The sequence below is a fragment of the Nerophis ophidion genome, linkage group LG03 (assembly GCF_033978795.1).
Source record: "Nerophis ophidion isolate RoL-2023_Sa linkage group LG03, RoL_Noph_v1.0, whole genome shotgun sequence".
Classification (NCBI taxonomy): domain Eukaryota; kingdom Metazoa; phylum Chordata; class Actinopteri; order Syngnathiformes; family Syngnathidae; genus Nerophis; species Nerophis ophidion.
Window position 1 is genome coordinate 3602995 of NC_084613.1, and position 21489 is coordinate 3624483.

Here is a 21489-nt window from a genome sequence, read left to right on the forward strand (position 1 = left end):
TTTTCTATTCTCCGCCCCATCCCATCCATTGTTGCCACCCTGCATGTGGTGTGTCACCTGCATGTGGTGTGTCACCTGCATGTGGTGTGTCACCTGCATGTGGTGTGTCACCTGCATGTGGTGTGTCACCTGCATGTGGTGTGTCACCTGCATGTGGTGTGTCACCTGCATGTGTGTCACCTGCATGTGGTGTGTCACCTGCATGTGGTGTGTCACCTGCATGTGGTGTGTCACCTGCATGTGGTGTGTCACCTGCATGTGGTGTGTCACCTGCATGTGGTGTGTCACCTGCATGTGGTGTGTCACCTGCATGTGGTGTGTCACCTGCATGTGGTGTGTCACCTGCATGTGGTGTGTCACCTGCATGTGGTGTGTCACCTGCATGTGGTGTGTCACCTGCATGTGGTGTGTCACCTGCATGTGGTGTGTCACCTGCATGTGGTGTGTCACCTGCATGTGGTGTGTCACCTGCATGTGGTGTGTCACCTGCATGTGGTGTGTCACCTGCATGTGGTGTGTCACCTGCATGTGGTGTGTCACCTGCATGTGGTGTGTCACCTGCAGGTGGTGTGTCACCTGCATGTGGTGTGTCACCTGCATGTGGTGTGTCACCTGCATGTGGTGTGTCACCTGCATGTGGTGTGTCACCTACATGTGGTGTGTCACCTGCATGTGGTGTGTCACCTGCATGTGGTGTGTCACCTGCATGTGGTGTGTCACCTACATGTGGTGTGTCACCTACATGTGTGTCACCTGCATGTGGTGTGTCACCTGCATGTGGTGTGTCACCTGCATGTGGTGTGTCACCTGCATGTGTGTCACCTGCATGTGGTGTGTCACCTGCATGTGGTGTGTCACCTGCATGTGGTGTGTCACCTGCATGTGGTGTGTCACCTGCATGTGGTGTGTCACCTGCATGTGGTGTGTCACCTGCATGTGTGTCACCTGCATGTGGTGTGTCACCTGCATGTGGTGTGTCACCTGCATGTGGTGTGTCACCTGCATGTGGTGTGTCACCTGCATGTGGTGTGTCACCTGCATGTGGTGTGTCACCTGCATGTGTCACCTGCATGTGGTGTGTCACCTGCATGTGGTGTGTCACCTGCATGTGGTGTGTCACCTGCATGTGGTGTGTCACCTGCATGTGGTGTGTCACCTGCATGTGGTGTGTCACCTGCATGTGGTGTGTCACCTACATGTGGTGTGTCACCTGCATGTGGTGTGTCACCTACATGTGGTGTGTCACCTGCATGTGGTGTGTCACCTGCATGTGGTGTGTCACCTGCATGTGGTGTGTCACCTGCATGTGGTGTGTCACCTGCATGTGGTGTGTCACCTGCATGTGTCACCTGCATGTGGTGTGTCACCTGCATGTGGTGTGTCACCTGCATGTGGTGTGTCACCTGCATGTGGTGGGTCACCTGCATGTGTGTCACCTGCATGTGGTGTGTCACCTGCATCTGGTGTGTCACCTACATGTGGTGTGTCACCTGCATGTGTGTCACCTGCATGTGGTGTGTCACCTGCATGTGTGTCACCTGCATGTGGTGTGTCACCTGCATGTGGTGTGTCACCTGCATCTGGTGTGTCACCTACATGTGGTGTGTCACCTGCATGTGTGTCACCTGCATGTGGTGTGTCACCTGCATGTGTGTCACCTGCATGTGTGTCACCTACATGTGGTGTGTCACCTGCATGTGTGTCACCTGCATGTGGTGTGTCACCTGCATGTGGTGTGTCACCTACATGTGGTGTGTCACCTGCATGTGTGTCACCTACATGTGGTGTGTCACCTGCATGTGGTGTGTCACCTGCATGTGTGTCACCTACATGTGGTGTGTCACCTGCATGTGGTGTGTCACCTACATGTGGTGTGTCACCTGCATGTGTGTCACCTACATGTGGTGTGTCACCTGCATGTGGTGTGTCACCTACATGTGGTGTGTCACCTGCATGTGTGTCACCTACATGTGGTGTGTCACCTGCATGTGGTGTGTCACCTGCATGTGTGTCACCTACATGTGGTGTGTCACCTGCATGTGGTGTGTCACCTACATGTGGTGTGTCACCTGCATGTGTGTCACCTACATGTGGTGTGTCACCTGCATGTGGTGTGTCACCTGCATGTGTGTCACCTACATGTGGTGTGTCACCTGCATGTGGTGTGTCACCTGCATGTGGTGTGTCACCTGCATGTGGTGTGTCACCTGCATGTGGTGTGTCACCTGCATGTGGTGTGTCACCTGCATGTGGTGTGTCACCTGCATGTGGTGTGTCACCTGGTCTCTGAGCTGGGCCACCTTCTCTCGGAGGAGCATCTTCACGTTACGCAGCGACACCTCGATCTCCTTCATCCTCTCCTCCATGGACGCCATTCTTCGCTCACGGCTGTCCTGTGCAGGGGACGCAGGAAGACCTGGTCAGTATTAGAACTGGGACAGATGAAGACCTGGTCAGTATTAGAACTGGGACAGATGAAGACCTGGTCAGTATTAGGACTGTGAGTCTTTGGGCACCCATTTAGATCCCGGGGCGATGAATCGATTCTCAATTCAAACCGATTTTATGCTTTAAAAGACGTTTGAAGGCCATTCTGAAAATGTTTCATCATCAGTATGAAACCGAATCGACTCCGAATCAGATGGAATCGTTCATCTTTGGGCAGCTGACAACTTAGTCTGTTACTTGCTGTGATCATTACGATGAAACGTTTTCAAAACAGGTTCAAATATTAGAAAATATTTGTCTGGTTGCATGGAGATTGCCTAAGAACGTCTTTTAAAAAATGATTAGAAAATAAATAATAATAATAATAATAAAAAATATATATATAAATAAATACACACACACACACACACACGTCAGGAAAATACACAGAGGCTATGTCATCCCTACAAGCCTGTTTGGCAGGTTTTTATTGAAGTGTCTAATTATTGAAGTGACCCTTCAATAAAATCCCCTGAAGAGCAGGGAAACTTACAGGCTTGTAGGGATGACCTAGCCACTGTATAATGCATAAACCACAGAAACCTATATATATATATATATATATACACACACACACACACACATTAGGGCATGAAAAACACAGAGGGTATTTCATCCCTACAAATCTGTTTCACAGATTTCCCTGCTCTTTAGGGGATTTTATTGAAGTGTCACTTCAATAAATATTCAATCAATCAATGTTTACTTATATAGCCCTAAATCACTAGTGTCTCAAAGGGCTGCACAAACCACTACCACATCCTCAGTAGGCCCACATAAGGGCAAGGAAAACTCACACCATTGTCACTTCAAAAAAAAAAAAAAAACTCCCCTGAAGAGCAGGGAAACCCCCGAAACAGGCTTGCAGGGATGAAATAGCCTCTGTTTTTTCCTGATCTAACGTATATTCCGCTCTACCCCAATATTGAGTACTGTATAACAGATAAACCACAGAAACCCTGACTATATATGTATATATATATATATATATATATATATATATATATATATATATATATATATAAACATACACACACACATATACATATGTATATATATATAAATAAACATACATATATATATAATGAATTAGATTTCTTTACATATATACATATAAACACACATATATATATATATATATATACATATATATAGATAGATAGTACTTTATTGATTAATTCAGGAGAGTTCTTTCAGGAAAATTAAAAAAAAATATATATATAGACATATATATACACACACATATGTAGATGTATATGTAGAAAAAACATATATACATACATGTGTAAATATATACATACACATATATACAGATATATATAAATACATACATATATACACACAACACACACATATATATATATACACATGTAAACATATACATACATTATATATATGCATGCATATATATATATATATATATATATATATATATTTAGAATATATATAAATCAGTTTGAAAATATGCATATATATATGTATATGCATATTTCTTAAACCACTTTTTTAAATCATCATTAATCAATTTCAAATAAAAATCGCGATTTGGATGCGAGTCAACTTTTTTTGTGCACCTCTAGTCACTATACATGTTTTTGTTTTGTTTTTTAATTAAAAAAGAAAAACAGTTTTTCTGAACCCCAAAAAAGAAACAAATCCCTTTTTGGGGCTAAACGCTTTATTGTCATTTCTGCCAGACTTTTGCTACACTTAAAAAAAAGGAGCAAAATATGCTCTAAAATAAAATAAAAACATAAATAATAGTATAAAAAAATATGAAATTTCCAGAGAAAATGTACAAAGAAAAAATAAATAACTAATAAATAATAATTAAATAATATATTCCAACTAAATAAATTGTGGTGCTAATGAATAAATATTTGAATAAAAGGGCAGTGATGCTCAAAAAGAGATTTTTTTCCTCCCAACAATACAAACCCAGAAAAATTGTGTAAAAAGAAAAAAATAATTAAAAAACCAGCAGCATGAATAAAATAAATTTAAAAAAAACCTTCAACTGGAGAAGATAAAAGCAGTGAGTCGGCCACTTCAAGTGTAAACAATGTGATCTTTGGAGAAGGCCCAGAGTGACATCATCACATAGCATGTAGCTTAGCATGATGATGTCACCTACATTCCCTGCACTCAAATAGCAAACACATTCAAAAGTTCCCATTGGGAAGAAACACTAGTTTGTGCAGCGGTGCCGCGCAATGATGCGTTCAAGGTCCCGTCTCCTAGGAGGACGCCACACGAGGGCGTCTTGGGGGAGGAGGGCAAAAAAAAAAAAAAAAAAAAAAGAGTGAGAGGACGGCGTTAGAGGCCGCCCATCAGCCGGCGGACGTCTGCGTTGGCGGTCAGCTGCTGTGCCGCGGCCCCCTGGAGAGAGAAGGCAGGTGTACACTTCACCACAGCGCCGAGCCGCCTTCACACGCACGACTACTGCCTGACTCCATAAGAGTCGACATCGCCACAAGTGGTGGAGGAGGACACATCACAGCATATCATAGCAACATTTTTTTTTTTTAACACGCAAAAATATATTATATTTGAGACACTAGAGATTTAGGGCTATATAAGTAAACATTGATTGATATATCAATGATGAAATATTAACATTGCAACACATGCCAATACGGCCGCTTTAGTTTACTAAATTGCGATTTTTAATTTCCCGCGGAGTTTCTTGTTGAAAACGTCACGGAATGATGACGCGTGTGTGTGAGCGGACATGTTAGCCCAGCACCAAACACGGCTAAAAGTCGTCTCTTTTCATCGCATAATTACACAGTCATTTGGACATCTGTGTTGCTGAATAGTTTGCAATTTGTTCAATTAATAATGGAGACATCAAAGAAGAATGCTGTTGGTGGATTGCAGCTGCCTTTAGCAGCGAAACACAGGCCGTGTTTCTTTGTTTGTTGTGAAGGTTTAAGCGAACATGTTTCTCTACGTCAGGGGTAGGGAACCTATGGCTCGTGAGCCAGACGTGGCTCTTTTGACGACTGCATCTGGCTCTCAGAAAAATCTTAGCTGACCTTGCTTAACGTGATAAGTAATGAATAATTCCGCTGGAAATAAGTGTTAAAAATAACGTTCAAATGATAAAACATTGTCATGCATTTTAATCCATTCATCCGTTTTTTTACCGCACCTGTTCAAGGTTGCGGGTGGCTCAGCCAACCCCGGCTGTCCTTCAGGGTACAGAAGGGTCGCATTAAGGGAAAGAAGTATTTTATTTATAATTGGTTAGCTTCAGAAAAACAATGTAATTTAAAAGGAATAAGAGACTTAATATACTTATTGTAGTAATTTGGACATCTGTGTTGCTGAATATTTTGCAATTTGTTCAATGAATAATGGAGACATCAAAGAAGAATGCTGTTGGTGGAAAGCGGCGGATTGCAGCTGCCTTCAGCAGCGAAACACAGGCCCGTGTTTCTTTGTTTGTCGTGAAGCTTTAAGCGGACATGTTTCTCTACGTCAGGGGTAGAGAACCTATGGCCCGTGAGCCAGATGTGGCGCGTTTGACGACTGCATCTGGCTCTCAGAAAAATCTTAGCTGACCTTGCTTAACGTGATAAGTAATGAATAATTCCGCTGGAAATAGGTGCTAAAAATAACGTTCAAATAATAAAACATTGTCATGCATTTTAATCCATCCATCCGTTTTTTACCGCACCTTTTCAAGGTTGGGGGTGGCTTAATGGAAAGACATATTTGATTTATAATTGGTTAGCTTCCCGACCCCTGCTCTACGTCAACCAGCAAGTTTTTGGATGGGAAAATGGTGATGTTAAGTCAGCTCTTACCGGAGACTTCAGTGGATTATACCTCCTCCTACTGCAGCTCAAAAAGGCAGCTGTGATCTTGGCTCCTCGGCTTCCCTCAGAGACACTGGCGTTCACCGCAGCCATCCGACTTTCAGGTATGACTTAACAATCTCACTAAAACACTATTAAAACAATAAGCAGGTAAGGGATCTTCCAGAATTTTCCTAGTAAATGTGTCTAATTACATCTGAAACGGTCCCACTGCCGCCACCCGGAGGTGTCGCCTTTTTTTTTTTTTGTGCTTCACTCTAACTTTCCTCATCCAGGAATCTTTCATCTTCCCTCAGAGACACTGGCGTTCATTGCAGCCATCCGACTTTCAGGTATGACTTTACAATCTCACTAAAAGACTATTAAAACAATAAGCAGATAAGGGATCTTCCAGAATTATCCTAGTAAATGTGTCTAATTACATCTGAAACGGTCCCACTGCCGCCGCCTGGAGCTGTCGCCTTTTTTTTTTTTTTTTGTGCTTCACTTTAACTTTCCTCCTACGTCACATCCTGTTTACATCCTGTACCCACCCACTATTTTGAAGGGTAAAAGCTCAAAAAACTAGCACATAAACTAGGACGTAGCATTAATGGGTCACAAAAAAAACAAAAAAAAGTGTTCTTTTCTCACTACCTGAATTATGATCTTGGTTCCTCGGCTTCTCTCAGAGACACTGGCGTTCACCGCAGCCATCCGACTTTCAGGTATGACTTTACAATCTCACTAAAACACTATTAAAACAATAAGCAGATAAGGGATCTTCCAGAATTATCCTAGTAAATGTGAAGTGAATTATATTTATATAGCGCTTTTTCTCTAGTGACTCAAAGCGCTTGACATAGTGACACCCAATATCTAAGTTAAATTTAAACCAGTGTGGGTGGCACTGGGAGCAGGTGGGCCAAGTGTCTTGCCCAAGGACACAACGGCAGTGACTAGGATGGCACAAGCGGGAATCGAACCTGCAACCCTCAAGTTTCTGGCACAGCCACTCTACCAATCGAACTATGCCGCCCTAACGTGTCTAATAACATCTGACTTATTTATTTTTTGTTTTTATTCAGTCATTGGTGGAGCATAATATATATATATATATACTTTTTTTTTATTTAATTGTATTTATTTATTTTTTTACAATTGTTTTTAACATGGCTGTGCAGCACTTTGGAAACGTTATTGTTGTTTAAATGTGCTATATAAATAAAGTGGATTGGATTGGATTGAAAATCTCCCACTGCCGCCGCCTGGAGCTGTCGCCTTTTTTTTTTTTTTGTGCTTCACTCTAACTTTCCTCATCCACGAATCTTTCATCCTCACTCAAATTAATGGGGAAATCGTCGCTTTTTCGGTCTGAATCGCTCTAGCTGCTGGTGGCCATGATTATAAACAATGTTCAGATGTGAGGAGCTCCACAACCCGTGACGTCACGCGCACATCGTCTGCTACTTCCGGTACAGGCAAGGCTTTTTTATTAGCGACCAAAAGTCGCCAACTTTATCGTCGATGTTCTCTACTAAATCCTTTCAGCAAAAGTATGGCAATATGGCGAAATGATCAAGTACGACACATAGAATGGACCTGCTATCCCCGATTGAATAGGAAAATCTAATTTCAGTAGGCCTTCAAGAAACTACAGGAATAGATTTTGTTTGCTGACTCAATAAAACTTGCCTTTGGACTTTTTGGTCACCTTTTACACTATACGAACAAAATTAATTGGACACACCTTGTCAACTTCAGGATTTTAGTCCACCTGCACTTAAAAATGCTAAGAAGACGCATAATCAACTCCAGTATATTTTATTTAGTTTTCTGTCAGAGGAATTGTATCAATATATTACTACTTCTACACCAGGGGTTCTCAAATGTTGTTCACCAAATACCAGCTTAGAAAACACTTGACAATCCAAGTACCACCATAATGACCAACATTAAAATACAGTAGCGTATTAAGCCTAAGTATTCCTAAAAAAATAAGCAGAGGTTTTATTCAGCAACTATATTTTGGACACTGTAACATTACACATAGTTTGAAAAGTAACACTGTGTTTGAAAATGTAATTAAGTGATTTTTTGTTGTCCTTTTTTTTTTGTGCTTCACTCTAACTTTCCTCATCCACGAATCTTTCATCCTCACTCAAATTAATGGGGGAATCGTCGCTTTTTCGGTCTGAATCGCTCTAGCTGCTGGTGGCCATGATTGTAAACAATGTTCAGATGTGAGGAGCTCCACAACCCGTGACGTCACGCGCACATCGTCTGCTACTTCCGGTACAGGCAAGGCTTTTTTATTAGCGACTGAAAGTTGCGAACTTTATCGTCGATGTTCTCTACTAAATCCTTTCAGCAAAAATATGGCGAAATGATCAAGTATGATCATTTCGCCATATTTTTGCTGAAAGGATGTAAACAAACAGCTTGGGCCTTAAGAGGTGAAGCATTAGATACCACGTTTACAAAAGTAATTAGCTACCTGCTGCCACCTACTGATATGGAAGAGTATTACACGGTTACTCAGCCGAGCTCTCGACAGCACCGACACAGACTATAACTACTGGTTTGCATAAAATATTTTGAAGAAGACAGCATTAAATCGTCACACTGACAGTAGATCAGAGCGTATTTGTCCGATCTGGGAAGTTGCTATGATGTGCTGTGATGCATAATCCCATTTTGGTCACTTCAATGTGCAACATTACAACACGTTAACACGACATAAAAACGACATTATAGTGACGACATGGAGTCATGAATACAGGATGGTGTGGTCATGAAGATGTACAGTGGAACCTCCGACCCGCACGCCGTTTCAAGCGTTGTGATGACATCACTTCCTGTGCACGCAAGCACAGCCATTTTGAAGAGGCGGGTCCACCGACGTCACATCCTGTTTACATCCTGTACCCACCCGCTATTTTGAAGTGTAAAAGCTCAAAAAAGGAGCACGTAAACTAGGACGTAGCATTAATGGGTCACAAAAAAACTACCTGAATTATGATTTCCCTATCAAATTAATAAAAAAATATTGTAAAAAAAATAAATAAAATAGCCGCACTTTTTTATCAGCCGCAGGGTTTAAAGCGTAGGGAAAAAAGGTAGTGGCTTATCGTCCGGGATTTATGCTGTTCATGTGGAACTCTGCTTGACTAAAGTTAAAGTAGCAATGATTCTCACACACACAAAGTGTGGCGATATTATTCTCTGCATCTGACCCACCCCCTGGGAGGTGAGGGGAGCAGTGAGCAGCAGCAGTAGCCACGCCCGGGGATCATTTTTGGTGATTTAACCCCCAATTCCAACCTTTGTTGCTGAGTGCCAAGCAGGGAGGTAATGGCTCCCATTTTTATAGCCTTTGGTATGACTCGGCCGGGGTTTGAACTCACAACCTACCCATCTAGGCCACTGAGTAGGTCCAGATAAACAGACTCAATAAGTCCATGGTGATGCCTTAGAGCAGGGGTCACCAACTTTTTTGAAAGCAAGAGCTACTTCTTGGGTACTGATTAATGCCAAGGGCTACCAGTTTGATACACACTTCAATAAATTGCCAGAAATAGCCAATTTGCTCAATTTACCTTTAATAAATAAATCTATATATATATAAAAAAAAAGGGTATTTCTGTCTGTCATTCCGTCGTACATTTTTTTTCCTTTTAAGGAAAGTTTTTTGTAGAGAATAAATGATAAGAAAAACACTTAATTGAACGGTTTAGAAGAGAAGAAAACAGGAAAAAAAAATTAAAATAAAAATTTCAATTTCGGCTCTTTAAAATTCAAAATTCAACCGAAAAAAAGAAGAGAAAAACTAGCGAATTTGAATCTTTTGGAAAAAATTAAAAAAAGAATTTATGGAACATCATTAGTCATTTTTCCTGATTTAAGATTAATTTTACAATTTTGATGACATGTTTTAAATAGGTTAAAATCCAATCTGCACTTTGTTAGAATATATAACAAATTGGACCAAGCTATATTTCTAACAAAGACTAATCATTATTTCTTCTAGATTTTCCAGAACAAAAATTTTAAAAGAAATTCAAAAGACTTTGAAATGAGATATAAATTTGATTCCACAGATTTTCTAGATTTGCCAGAATTTTTTTTTAAATTTTAATCATAAATTTGAAGAAATATTTCACAAATATTCTTCGTCGAAAAAACAGAAGCTAAAATGAAGAATTAAATTAAAATGTATTTATTAATTTTTACAACAAAAAAAATTGACTTGAACATTGATTTCAATTGCCAGGAAAGAAGAGGAAGGAATTTAAAAGGTAAAAAGGTATATGTGTTTAAAAATCCTAAAATAATTTTTAAAGTTTTTTTTTATTTCTCTAAAATTGTCTTTCTGAAAGTTATAAGAAGCAAAGTAAAAAAAAAAAAAAAGAATTTATTCAAACAAGACCCATCCATCCATCCATTTCCTACCGCTTATTCCCTTCTGGGGTGGCGGGGAGCGCTGGCGCCTATCTCAGCTACAATCGGGCGGAAGGCGGCGTACACCCTGGACAAGTCGCCACCTCATCGCAGGGCACAAGTGAAGACCAAGTCTTTCAAATATTTTCTTGGGTTTTCAAACTATATTTCAGTTTTATTAATTAAAAATGTGGAGCAAAGCGAGACCAGCTTGCTAGTAAATAAATACAATTTAAAAAATAGAGGCAGCTCACTGGTAAGTGCTGCTATTTGAGCTATTTTTAGAACAGGCCAGCGGGCGACTCATCTGGTCCTTACGGGCGACCTGGTGCCCGCGTTGGTGACCCCTGCCTTAGTGAATTTACTGCGGATTTTGTGAAACTACAACAATCCAAAAAGAATGTCATTGTAAATTACTAATACTAACACAAACACGCCAAAATGTGTTAGCATTTTGCCTAATGCTAACGACGCTAGCTTGATCGCATTAGGATAGCACGTACAAATACGCATGGAAGGGTTTAGTAAGCATGAATTGATTTAGTTGTATTGTAAAAACTTACAAACGTTGCTCGGAGTGGAATGAAGAACCCATACGAGTAGAAACGCTATGGACGGCTGGAATACGTACTGGCACTTGTGCTTCCGGTTGAAAGCACAAAAAAAGAAGGGCACGACAGCACCTGCAGTGTGCCAACTTGTTTACCGGCCCGCCACACATTCTGGAAATGCTATTGCAAAAATAAAAAAGGACTTTACAAATATTAGAATGAGGTGAAATCTAACGAGAAAAAGTATGCTGGTTTTTTATTTATTTTGTCTTTATTTTACCATGTAAAAACCATCTTTACCATGAATTGATTAACGTGGACTTAAACAAGTTGAAAAACTTATTGGGGTGTTACTATTTAGTGGTCAATTGTACGGAATATGTACTGTACTGTGCAATCTACTAATAAAAGTATCAATCAATCAATTATTTATTTTTTGCCATTGATCAAAACAAAAAATAATTAAAAAAAATCCATGATATAATGAATTATTTTCAAAGCTCCAATTAGTTCAAAAATTTCTCTTTAAAATGTTTTATGTGGTAAATATTGCATATGTTGTGTAGTTGCCATGTAAAATCAAAGTTTTCTTTGACAAAAGAGCATAAAACAAACAAAATAATAGTTTAAACGTGAAATCGACAAATATATCTGAAGTTGATCTCGTAACTTAAGTGTTGAAAGTTAAAAAAAACCCCTAATAAAATGTATCACTTTCTGAGTGGGGCACCTTTTGGATGCCAAATATATTTAGTGGTATTTTATTTATATTTTCACTGTGATTACTCAAAAAAAATTTAATAATTAAAATCAATGGTGTCCTGCATTATTGATCTTTTAGAGCTCTAATCACTAAATACTGCATATTTTAGTTTTAATAATAAAAAAATAAAGATGTTTTTGACAGAAATGCCATAAAACCTTTTTTTTTTTTTAAGTTGATATAGAGATTTACTGTGAGCGTTACATAAAAAAAACTAATAAAAATTTGACTTATTTTGAATATTTTAACTGCGATGAGGTGGTGACTTGTCCAGGGTGTACCCCGCCTCCCACCCGATTGTAGCTGAGATAGGCGCCAGCGCCCCCCGCCACCCCAAAAGGGAATAAGCGGTAGAAAATGGATGGATGGATGAATATTTTAATAACTGTGATCCCTAAAGGTAAAATCATGTTTAATAATCCATATATTTTGTTATGGTTTGAAAATGAAAAATATAAAAAATGGCCCCCGCATGCTAAAATTTTTGTGTGCGGCCATAAAATGGAAAAAGTTTGGACACCCCTGACTTACGTCAACTCTTTTTTTGCTGTTATTGTTTTTATTCAGGGACACAACTCTGTATGTTTGTGATTTTTTATTTTTATTGTTGTTACTTTTTTTCCCTTTTAGTCAGTTCCTGTGATTCTCTATTTGCTTGTGGTGAAGACGAAGGGCCAAATACCCAGAATCCCTTGCAGCACTAACTCTTTCGGGACTCTACAATACACCCCACGCCCCCGCGACCCCAAAAGGGAATAAGCGGTAGAAAAATGGATGGATGGATGAATATTTTAATAACTGTGACCCCTAAAGGTAAAATTCTTTTTAAAAATCCATATATTTTGTTATGGTTTGAAAATGAAAAATATAAAAAATGGTCCCCGCATGCTAAAATTTTTCCGTGTGTGGCCCTCAGTGGAAAAAGTTTGGACACCCCTGACTTACGTCAACTCTTTTTTTGCTGTTATTGTTTTTATTCAGAGGCACAACTCTGTATGTTTGTGATTTTTTATTTATTTTTGTTGTTACTTTTTTTCCCTTTTAGTCAGTTCCTGTGATTCTCTATTTGCTTGTGGTGAAGACGAAGGGCAAAATACCCAGATCCCTTGCAGCACTAACTCTTTCGGGACGCTACAATACACCCCACCCCCCCGCGACCCCAAAAGGGAATAAGCGGTAGAAAAATGGATGGATGGATGAATATTTTAATAACTGTGACCCCTAAAGGTAAAATTCTTTTTAAAAATCCATATATTTTGTTATGGTTTGAAAATGAAAAATATAAAAAATGGCCCCCGCATGCTAAAATTTTCCCGTGTGCGGCCCTTAGTGGAAAAAGTTTGGACACCCCTGACTTACGTCAACTCTTTTTTTGCTGTTTTTGTTTTTATTCAGGGACACAACTCTGTATGTTTGTGATTTTTTATTTTAATTTTTGTTGTTACTTTTTTTCCCTTTTAGTCAGTTCCTGTGATTCTCTATTTGCTTGTGGTGAAGACGAAGGGCCAAATACCCAGAACCCCTTGCAGCACTAACTCTTTCGGGACTCTACAATACACCCCACCCCCCCGCGACCCCAAAAGGGAATAAGCGGTAGAAAATGGATGGATGGATGAATATTTTAATAACTGTGATCCCTAAAGGTAAAATCCTTTTTAAAAATCCATATATTTTGTTATGGTTTGAAAATGAAAAATATAAAAAATGGCCCCCGCATGCTAAAATTTTTGTGTGCGGCCATAAAATGGAAAAAGTTTGGACACCCCTGACTTACGTCAACTCTTTTTTTGCTGTTATTGTTTTTATTCAGGGACACAACTCTGTATGTTTGTGATTTTTTTATTTTTATTGATACTTTTTTTTCCTTTTAGTCAGTTCCTGTGATTCTCTATTTGCTTGTGGTGAAGACGAAGGGCAAAATACCCAGAATCCCTTGCAGCACTAACTCTTTTGGGACGCTACAATACACCCCACGCCCCCGCGACCCCAAAAGGGAATAAGCGGTAGGAAATGGATGGATGGATGAATATTTTAATAACCGTGATCCCTAAAGGTAAAATCCTTTTTAAAAATCCATATATTTTGTTATGGTTTGAAAATTAAAAATATCAAAATGCGCCCCCCCCGATGCTAAAATTTTTCCGTGTGCGGCCCTCAGTGGAAAAAGTTTGGACACCCCTGACTTACGTCAACTCTTTTTTTGCTGTTTTTGTTTTTATTCAGGGACACAACTCTGTATGTTTGTGATTTTTTATTTTTATTTTTATTGTAACTTTTTTTCCCTTTTAGTCAGTTCCTGTGATTCTCTATTTGCTTGTGGTGAAGACGAAGGGCCAAATACCCAGAACCCCTTGCAGCACTAACTCTTTCGGGACGCTACAATACACCCCACCCCCCCGCGACCCCAAAAGGGAATAAGCCGTAGAAAATGGATGGATGGATGAATATTTTAATAACTGTGATCCCTAAAGGTAAAATCATGTTTAATAATCCATATATTTTGTTATGGTTTGAAAATGAAAAATATAAAAAATGGCCCCCGCATGCTAAAATTTTTCCGTGTGTGGCCCTCAGTGGAAAAAGTTTGGACACCCCTGACTTACGTCAACTCTTTTTTTGCTGTTATTGTTTTTATTCAGGGACACAACTCTGTATGTTTGTGATTTTTTTATTTTTATTGATACTTTTTTTTCCTTTTAGTCAGTTCCTGTGATTCTCTATTTGCTTGTGGTGAATACCCAGAACCCCTTGCAGCACTAACTCTTTTGGGACGCTACAATACACACACCCCAATACTCCCTACCCTGACAACCCCGCCCACCTCGACCTCCTCATGCTCTCTCAGAGAGGGCATGTCCCAAATTCCAAGCTGCTGTTTTGAGGCATGTTAAAAAAAAAAATAATGCACTTTGTGACTTCAATAATAAATGTTGGCATTTTTTTTCCATAATTTGAGTTGATTTATTTTGGAAAACCTTGTTACATTGTTTGATGCATCCAGCGGGGCATCACAACAAAAATTGGGAATAATAATTAGTTAATTCCACGACTGTATATATCGGTATCGGTTGATATCGGAATCGGTAATTAAGAGTTGGACAATATCGGAATATCGGCAAAAAAGCCATTATCGGACATCTCTAATCATTTTACTTATTTTTTGTATTTTTTTTGTATTTCTTTTAATACAGTACCTGTATTATGACTTCCCATAAATGCCAGACAAAGCCACTACCTTTTTCCTACGCTTTGGACCCTGCGGCTGATAAAACGGTGCCACTAATTTAAATGTGTTTTTATTTTTTAAATAGTATTCATTCATTAAATTGATAGGTCTTTATGTTGACATCGATTTTTATGAGGAACTCTGCTTGACTGTACGAACGTTTCGGTTTATGAACCCTGTTCAAGAACCAAGCAACTCGAGGTTTCACTGTATATCCGTACAAATGTAACCGAGGGTGAGATGAAGAACTAGAAGAACCCAGATGAAACTCCAACGATTAAAGCAACACAGACAATGAACGTGAAGATGGGCGAATGCACGACCATCTTTATTATGTTTGATTCTTACTGTATTTGCTCCAAATGGAAAAAATGGACACCCCGAGTACCCAAGTGACGGCAAGAAAGAGAGGAAGCAAGCACCACGGAGCGCACCGTCGCCCTCAGAATGACGTCATGAGGGTGAAAGTGAGTGAATGACCCAGACAAAGATGATGCAATGACGCCAACACTTCAAGAAAAAGGGCCGACCTTACCTGCGCCTTGTCTGCGTCGCCGTCAACGCGGTGCCCCCGTGTCGTCCTGCGAGGCGACGCGGGCAAAAGTCCCGCAAAGTGACTTTGGTATGACTAAGAGGACGACAAACCAGGAAGAATGAGAGGGGAGGAACAACTCCACGAAAAAGCGGGAACCCACCTCAAGCAGCTGAGAAGTAAGTTGCTGCACTTTGTCCTTCAGGGCCTCGTTTTCCTCCAGAAGTTTCTTCATCCCCGCAAGTCCTTCTCTGGCAGCCAGACCCTGCAGGCGGAGAGACACGCACGGGCCGGGTGAGAAGACCAAAGAACGACCAAGACCATGGGCGAGCATTACCTCCATCACTAACTTCTGGCGCTCTACTTCCTGCTTCAAGGAGGCGTTCTCGTGCTCCAAAGCTTTGATCCCAGAAGAATGGCTCGCTCGCTGCTGCATGTTAGACAGGAAGCTAGTGGTGTCCGGCAGCAGCTGCACGCCAACACAACAATATTAGTGTCAACTCAGTCCTGTTACAAACCCCCTTTCCATATGAGTTGGGAAATTGTGTTAGATGTAAATATAAACAGAATACAATGATTTGCAAATCCTTTTCAACCCATATTCAATTAAATGCACTACAAAGACAACATATTTGATGTTCAACTTCAAAGAATTTACATTTTTTTGCAAATAATAATTAACTTAGAATTTCATGGCTGCAACTAGTGACAAAGTAGTTGGGAAAGGGCATGTTCACCACTGTGTTACATCACCTTTTCTTTAAACAACACTCAATAAACGTTTGGGAACTGAGGAAACTAATTGTTGAAGCTTTGAAAGTGGAATTCTTTCCCATTCTTGTTTTATGTAGAGCTTCAGTCCTTCTTGTTGTCGTATTTTACGCTTCATAATGCACCACACATTTTCCATGGGAGACAGGTCTGGACTGCAGGCGGGCCAGGAAAGTACCCGCACTCTTTTAATGCGAACCCACGCTGTTGTGACAAGAGGCTTGGCATTGTCTTGCTGAAATAAGCAGGGGCGTCCATGAAAAAGACGGCGCTTAGATAGATGGATAGATAGTGAAGTGAAGTGAAGTGAATTATATTTATATAGCGCTTTTCTCTAGTGACTCAAAGCGCTTTTACATAGTGAAACCCAATATCTAAGTTACATTTAAACCAGTGTGGGTGGCACTGGGAGCAGGTGGGTAAAGTGTCTTGCCCAAGGACACAACGGTAGTGACTAGGATGGCGGAAGCGGGAATCGAACCTGCAACCCTCAAGTTGCTGGCACGGCCGCTCTACCAACCGAGCTATACCGCCCCGATAGATAGTACTTTATTGATTCCTTCAGGAAAATTAAAATTCTAGCAGCAGTGTACAGAGTTGAAATCAATTTAAAAAATAAATAAATAAATAAAAAAAGTAAAAAGTAAATAATGGAGGTTTAAAAGGAAACAAAATAGAGAGAAATATTACAAAAAGAATAAAAACAATGGGAATAACAATATAACAGTAAAACAAGAATATTTCAAGACAAAGTAGGCAGTAGTGACCATGGCTGCAACACGTGCCAAAGTAGTTGGGAAAGGGCATGTTCACCACCGTGTTACATCACCTTTTCTTTTAACAACACTCAATAAACGCTTGGGAACTGAGGAAACTAATTGTTGAAGCTTTGAAAGTGGAATTCTTTCCCATTCTTGTTTTATGTAGAGCTTCAGTCCTTCAACAGTCCGCTGTCGTATTTTACGCTTCATAATGCGCCACACATTTTCCATGGGAGACAGGTCCGGACTGCAGGCGGGCCAGGAAAGTACCCGCACTCTTTTTTTACGAAACCACACTGTTGTAACACGTGCTGAATGTGGCTTGGCATTGTCTTGCTGAAATAAGCAGGGGCGTCCATGAAAAAGACGGCGCTTGGATGGATGGATAGATAGATAGATAGATGGATAGATGGATGGATGGATGGATGGATGGATGGATGGATGGATGGATGGATGGATGGATGGATGGATGGATGGATGGATGGATGGATGGATGGATGGATAGATGGATAGATGGATGGATAGATGGATAGATGGATAGATGGATAGATGGATAGATGGATGGATGGATGGATAGATGGATAGATGGATAGATGGATAGATGGATAGATGGATGGATAGATGGATAGATGGATAGATGGATAGATGGATGGATGGATGGATGGATGGATGGATGGATGGATGGATGGATTGGATGGATGGATGGATGGATGGATAGATGGATGGATGGATAGATGGATAGATGGATGGATAGATGGATAGATGGATAGATGGATAGATGGATGGATAGATGGATAGATGGATAGATGGATAGATGGATAGATGGATGGATGGATAGATGGATAGATGGATAGATAGATGGATAGATGGATAGATGGATAGATGGATAGATAGATGGATAGATGGATGGATGGATAGATAGATAGTAGTTTATTGATTCCTTCAGGAGAGTTCCTTCAGGAAAATTAAAATTCCAGCAGCAGTGTACAGAGTTGAGATCAATTAAAAAAAAAAAAAAAAGGTAAATAATGGGGGTTTAAAAGGAAACAAAATAGAGAGAAATATTACAAAAAGAATAAAAACAATGGGAATAACAATATAACAGTAAAATAAGAATATAACAAGACAAAGTAGGCAGTAGTGACCATGTTATGAAAACTTATTGCACTGTTAATGTTTTGCATCCCCTGTCATCCTAGTACCCCCCCCCCCCCCCCACCCCCATCCCCCGTCCCAGAGAGGAGTTGTACAGTCTAATGGCGTGTGGGACAAAGGAGTTCTTGAGTCTATTAGTCCTGCACTTGGGATGAAACAGTCTAGAACTGAACAGGCTCCTCTGGCTACTGATAACACTATGCAGAGGGTGACTGGCATCATCCAGGATGCTCACTAGTTTGTCATGTGTTGGCAGCATATGTTGTTCCAAAACCTGTATGTACCTTTCAGCATTAATGGTGCCTTCACAGATGTGTAAGTTACCCATGCCTTGGGCACTAATGCACCCCCATACCATCACACATGCTGGCTTTTACACTTTGCGTCGATAACAGTCTGGATGGTTCGCTTCCCCTTTGGTCCGGATGACACGATGTCGAATATTTCCAAAAACAATATAAAATGTGGATTTGTCAGACGACTACAGAACACTTTTCCACTTTGCATCAGTCCATCTTAGATGATCTCGGACCCAGAGAAGCCGGCGGCGTTTCTGGATGTTGTTGATAAATGGCTTTTGCTTTGCATAGTAGAGCTTTAACTTGCACTTACAGATGTAGCGACCAACTGTATTTAGTGACAGTGGTTTTCCGAGCCCATGTGGTGATATCCTTTAGAGATTGACGTGGGTTTTTGACACAGATGGAAGGTCACGGTCATTCAATGTTGGTTTCCGGCCATGCCGCTTACGTGGAGTGATTTCTCCAGATTCTCTGAACCTTTTGATGATATTATGGAGCGTAGATGTTGAAATCCCTAAATTTCTTGCAATGTCACTTTGAGAAAGGTTGTTCTTAAACTGTTTGACTATTTGCTCACGCAGTTGTGGACAAAGGGGTGTACCTCGCCCCATCCTTTCTTGTGAAAGACTGAGCATTTTTTGGGGAAGCTGTTTTTATAGCCAATCATGGCACCCACCTGTTCCCAATTAGCCTGCACACCTGTGGGATGTTCCAAATAAGTGTTTGATGAGCATTCCTCAACTTTATCAGGATTTATTGCCACCTTTCCCAACTTCTTTGTCACGTGTTGCTGGCATCATATTCTAAAGTTAATGATTATTGGCACAAAAATAAAGTTTATGAGTTTGAACATCAAATATGTTGTCTTTGTAGCATATTCAACTGAATATGGCTTGAAAAGGATTTGCAAATCATTGTATTCTGTTTATATTTACATCGAACACAATTTCCCAACTCATATGGAAACAGGTTTATTTACATCAGCAAGTCTCTAGTTACCTGATGGTCATCTTCCTCCCTGTGGAGCTTCTTCTTGGGAGTCTGGGAGTGCAGGACCGTCTCCAAAGCATAGTTCTGTTTGAAGACATGTGAGGCAGGGGGTGTCCAAACATTTTCCCGCCAGGACCATTTATAGTGAAGTGAATTATATTTATATAGCGCTTTTTCTCTAGTGACTCAAAGCGCTTTACATAGTGAAACCCAATATCTAAGTTACATTTAAACCAGTGTGGGTGGCACTGGGAGCAGGTGGGTAAAGTGTCTTGCCCAAGGACACAAAGGCAGTGACTAGGTTGGCAGAAGTGGGAATCGAACCTGCAACCCTCAAGTTGCTGGCACGGCCACTCTACCAACAGAGCTAAACCGGTTGGTAACATTGAAGGCCCGAGTGTTTATTGCAAAATATGTTATTGTTTTATCCTAGTACACATTTTCATGACAAAACACACGGAAATCATCAACAGCTCGGTTGGTCGAGTCAGCAACTTGAGGGTTCCAGGTTCGATCCCCGCTTCCGACATTCTAGTCCCTGCCGTTGTGTCCTTGAGCAAGACACTTTACCCACCTGCTCCCAGTGCCACCCACACTGCTTTAAATGCAACTTAGATATTGGGTTTCACTAAATAAAGCGCTTTGAGTCATTAGAGAAAAGCGCTATATAAATTCACTAATTCACATTCATTAGGACGCAAGGGAGTTGGCCAATATGTTCGTTTGGTACCATTTTTGGGAAAATTTGAGCCAATTTAATGTTGTTGTTTTTTTGGGTGTAATATTCTAATTGAGGACATGTTTATTTTGTCTGTAGACCAAGGAAAAAGAAGTACTTTGGACCTCGCTGGTCTACGTCGCAGTGAAGGATGTTTTACCTTGTCATTGGCATTCTGCAGCTGCTTCTGCAGCACCGCTACTTCCTGGAGGAAGGAGTCCCGATCCTGCTGCACGAGCCGGAGCTCCGACTTTAGGCAAACTCTTTTGTGGTCCACGGCCTGCAGGCTCTCATCCACCGTCTTCACCTGGAGAGGAAAACAAATGGATCTGTGACAATCCGTCACCTAATTTCTGATAGTTTTTCGTGTTTTGTACTTTATGTCCTGTTCAGTGCTCTTATTTTGTTACACTTCCTGTTTACTCCGCTGAGCACTGTTTTTGTCCCACTCGCCGTTGATTGGCAGCGGTCCTCAGCTGCTGTCAATCAACATAGGTCTGTTTATGTTTCAACTCGAGCGCTCCTCGGTGCTGGAAGTTAAAACCATGTTGGGAACATCTCCATGCAAGACTGCTTTCTGTTTATATCTTTTACTTTGATGAAATTAAAATCATCTTACCGGCTTTCTGCTCTCCTGGATTCTTGCATACTTGAGGTCCTAACAAGATCTCCTACTTTTTTTGCCAACTTTCCGCGTTTGATGGTCGAGATTTGCTTCAGAAAATAGGCTAACGTAGCATAATGTTGCTGTCAAAATGACAGATGTCCGATAATATCGGCCTGCACACTGAGGGTGGCCGCATAAACAACTTTAACGCTGTTGCAAATATGCGCCACCCTGTGAACCCACACCAAACAAATGAATAAATAAATGGGTTGTACTTGTATAGCGCTTTTCTACCTTCAAGGTACTCAAAGCGCTTTGACACTACTTCCACATTTACCCATTCACACACCCATTCACACACTGATGGAGGGAGCTGCCATGCA

The 21489-nt window shown here is 40.6% G+C and overlaps 1 protein-coding gene across 5 annotated transcripts in view; it reads right to left on the reverse strand.

Moving 5' to 3' along the window:
* The window catches only part of nin (ninein (GSK3B interacting protein)), an 85626-nt gene that overhangs the window by 1931 nt on the left and 62206 nt on the right, over positions 1-21489 (reverse strand). For 4 of the 5 annotated variants that reach the window (XR_009806014.1, XM_061893965.1, XM_061893964.1 and 1 more), the window contains 6 exons: positions 20660-20800; positions 19791-19865; positions 16140-16271; positions 15966-16067; positions 15806-15898; positions 2280-2393 (listed from right to left, as the gene is read on the reverse strand). Coding sequence is in view for 4 of the 5 variants with exons in the window: in XM_061893965.1 (XP_061749949.1) it covers positions 2280-2393; positions 15806-15898; positions 15966-16067; positions 16140-16271; positions 19791-19865; positions 20660-20800 (657 nt within the window). In the remaining variant the exon portion in view is untranslated. Of the gene's footprint in view, positions 1-2279; positions 2394-4211; positions 4867-15805; positions 15899-15965; positions 16068-16139; positions 16272-19790; positions 19866-20659; positions 20801-21489 lie in introns of those variants that run through there. The other variant, XM_061893966.1, reaches the window with a different exon arrangement.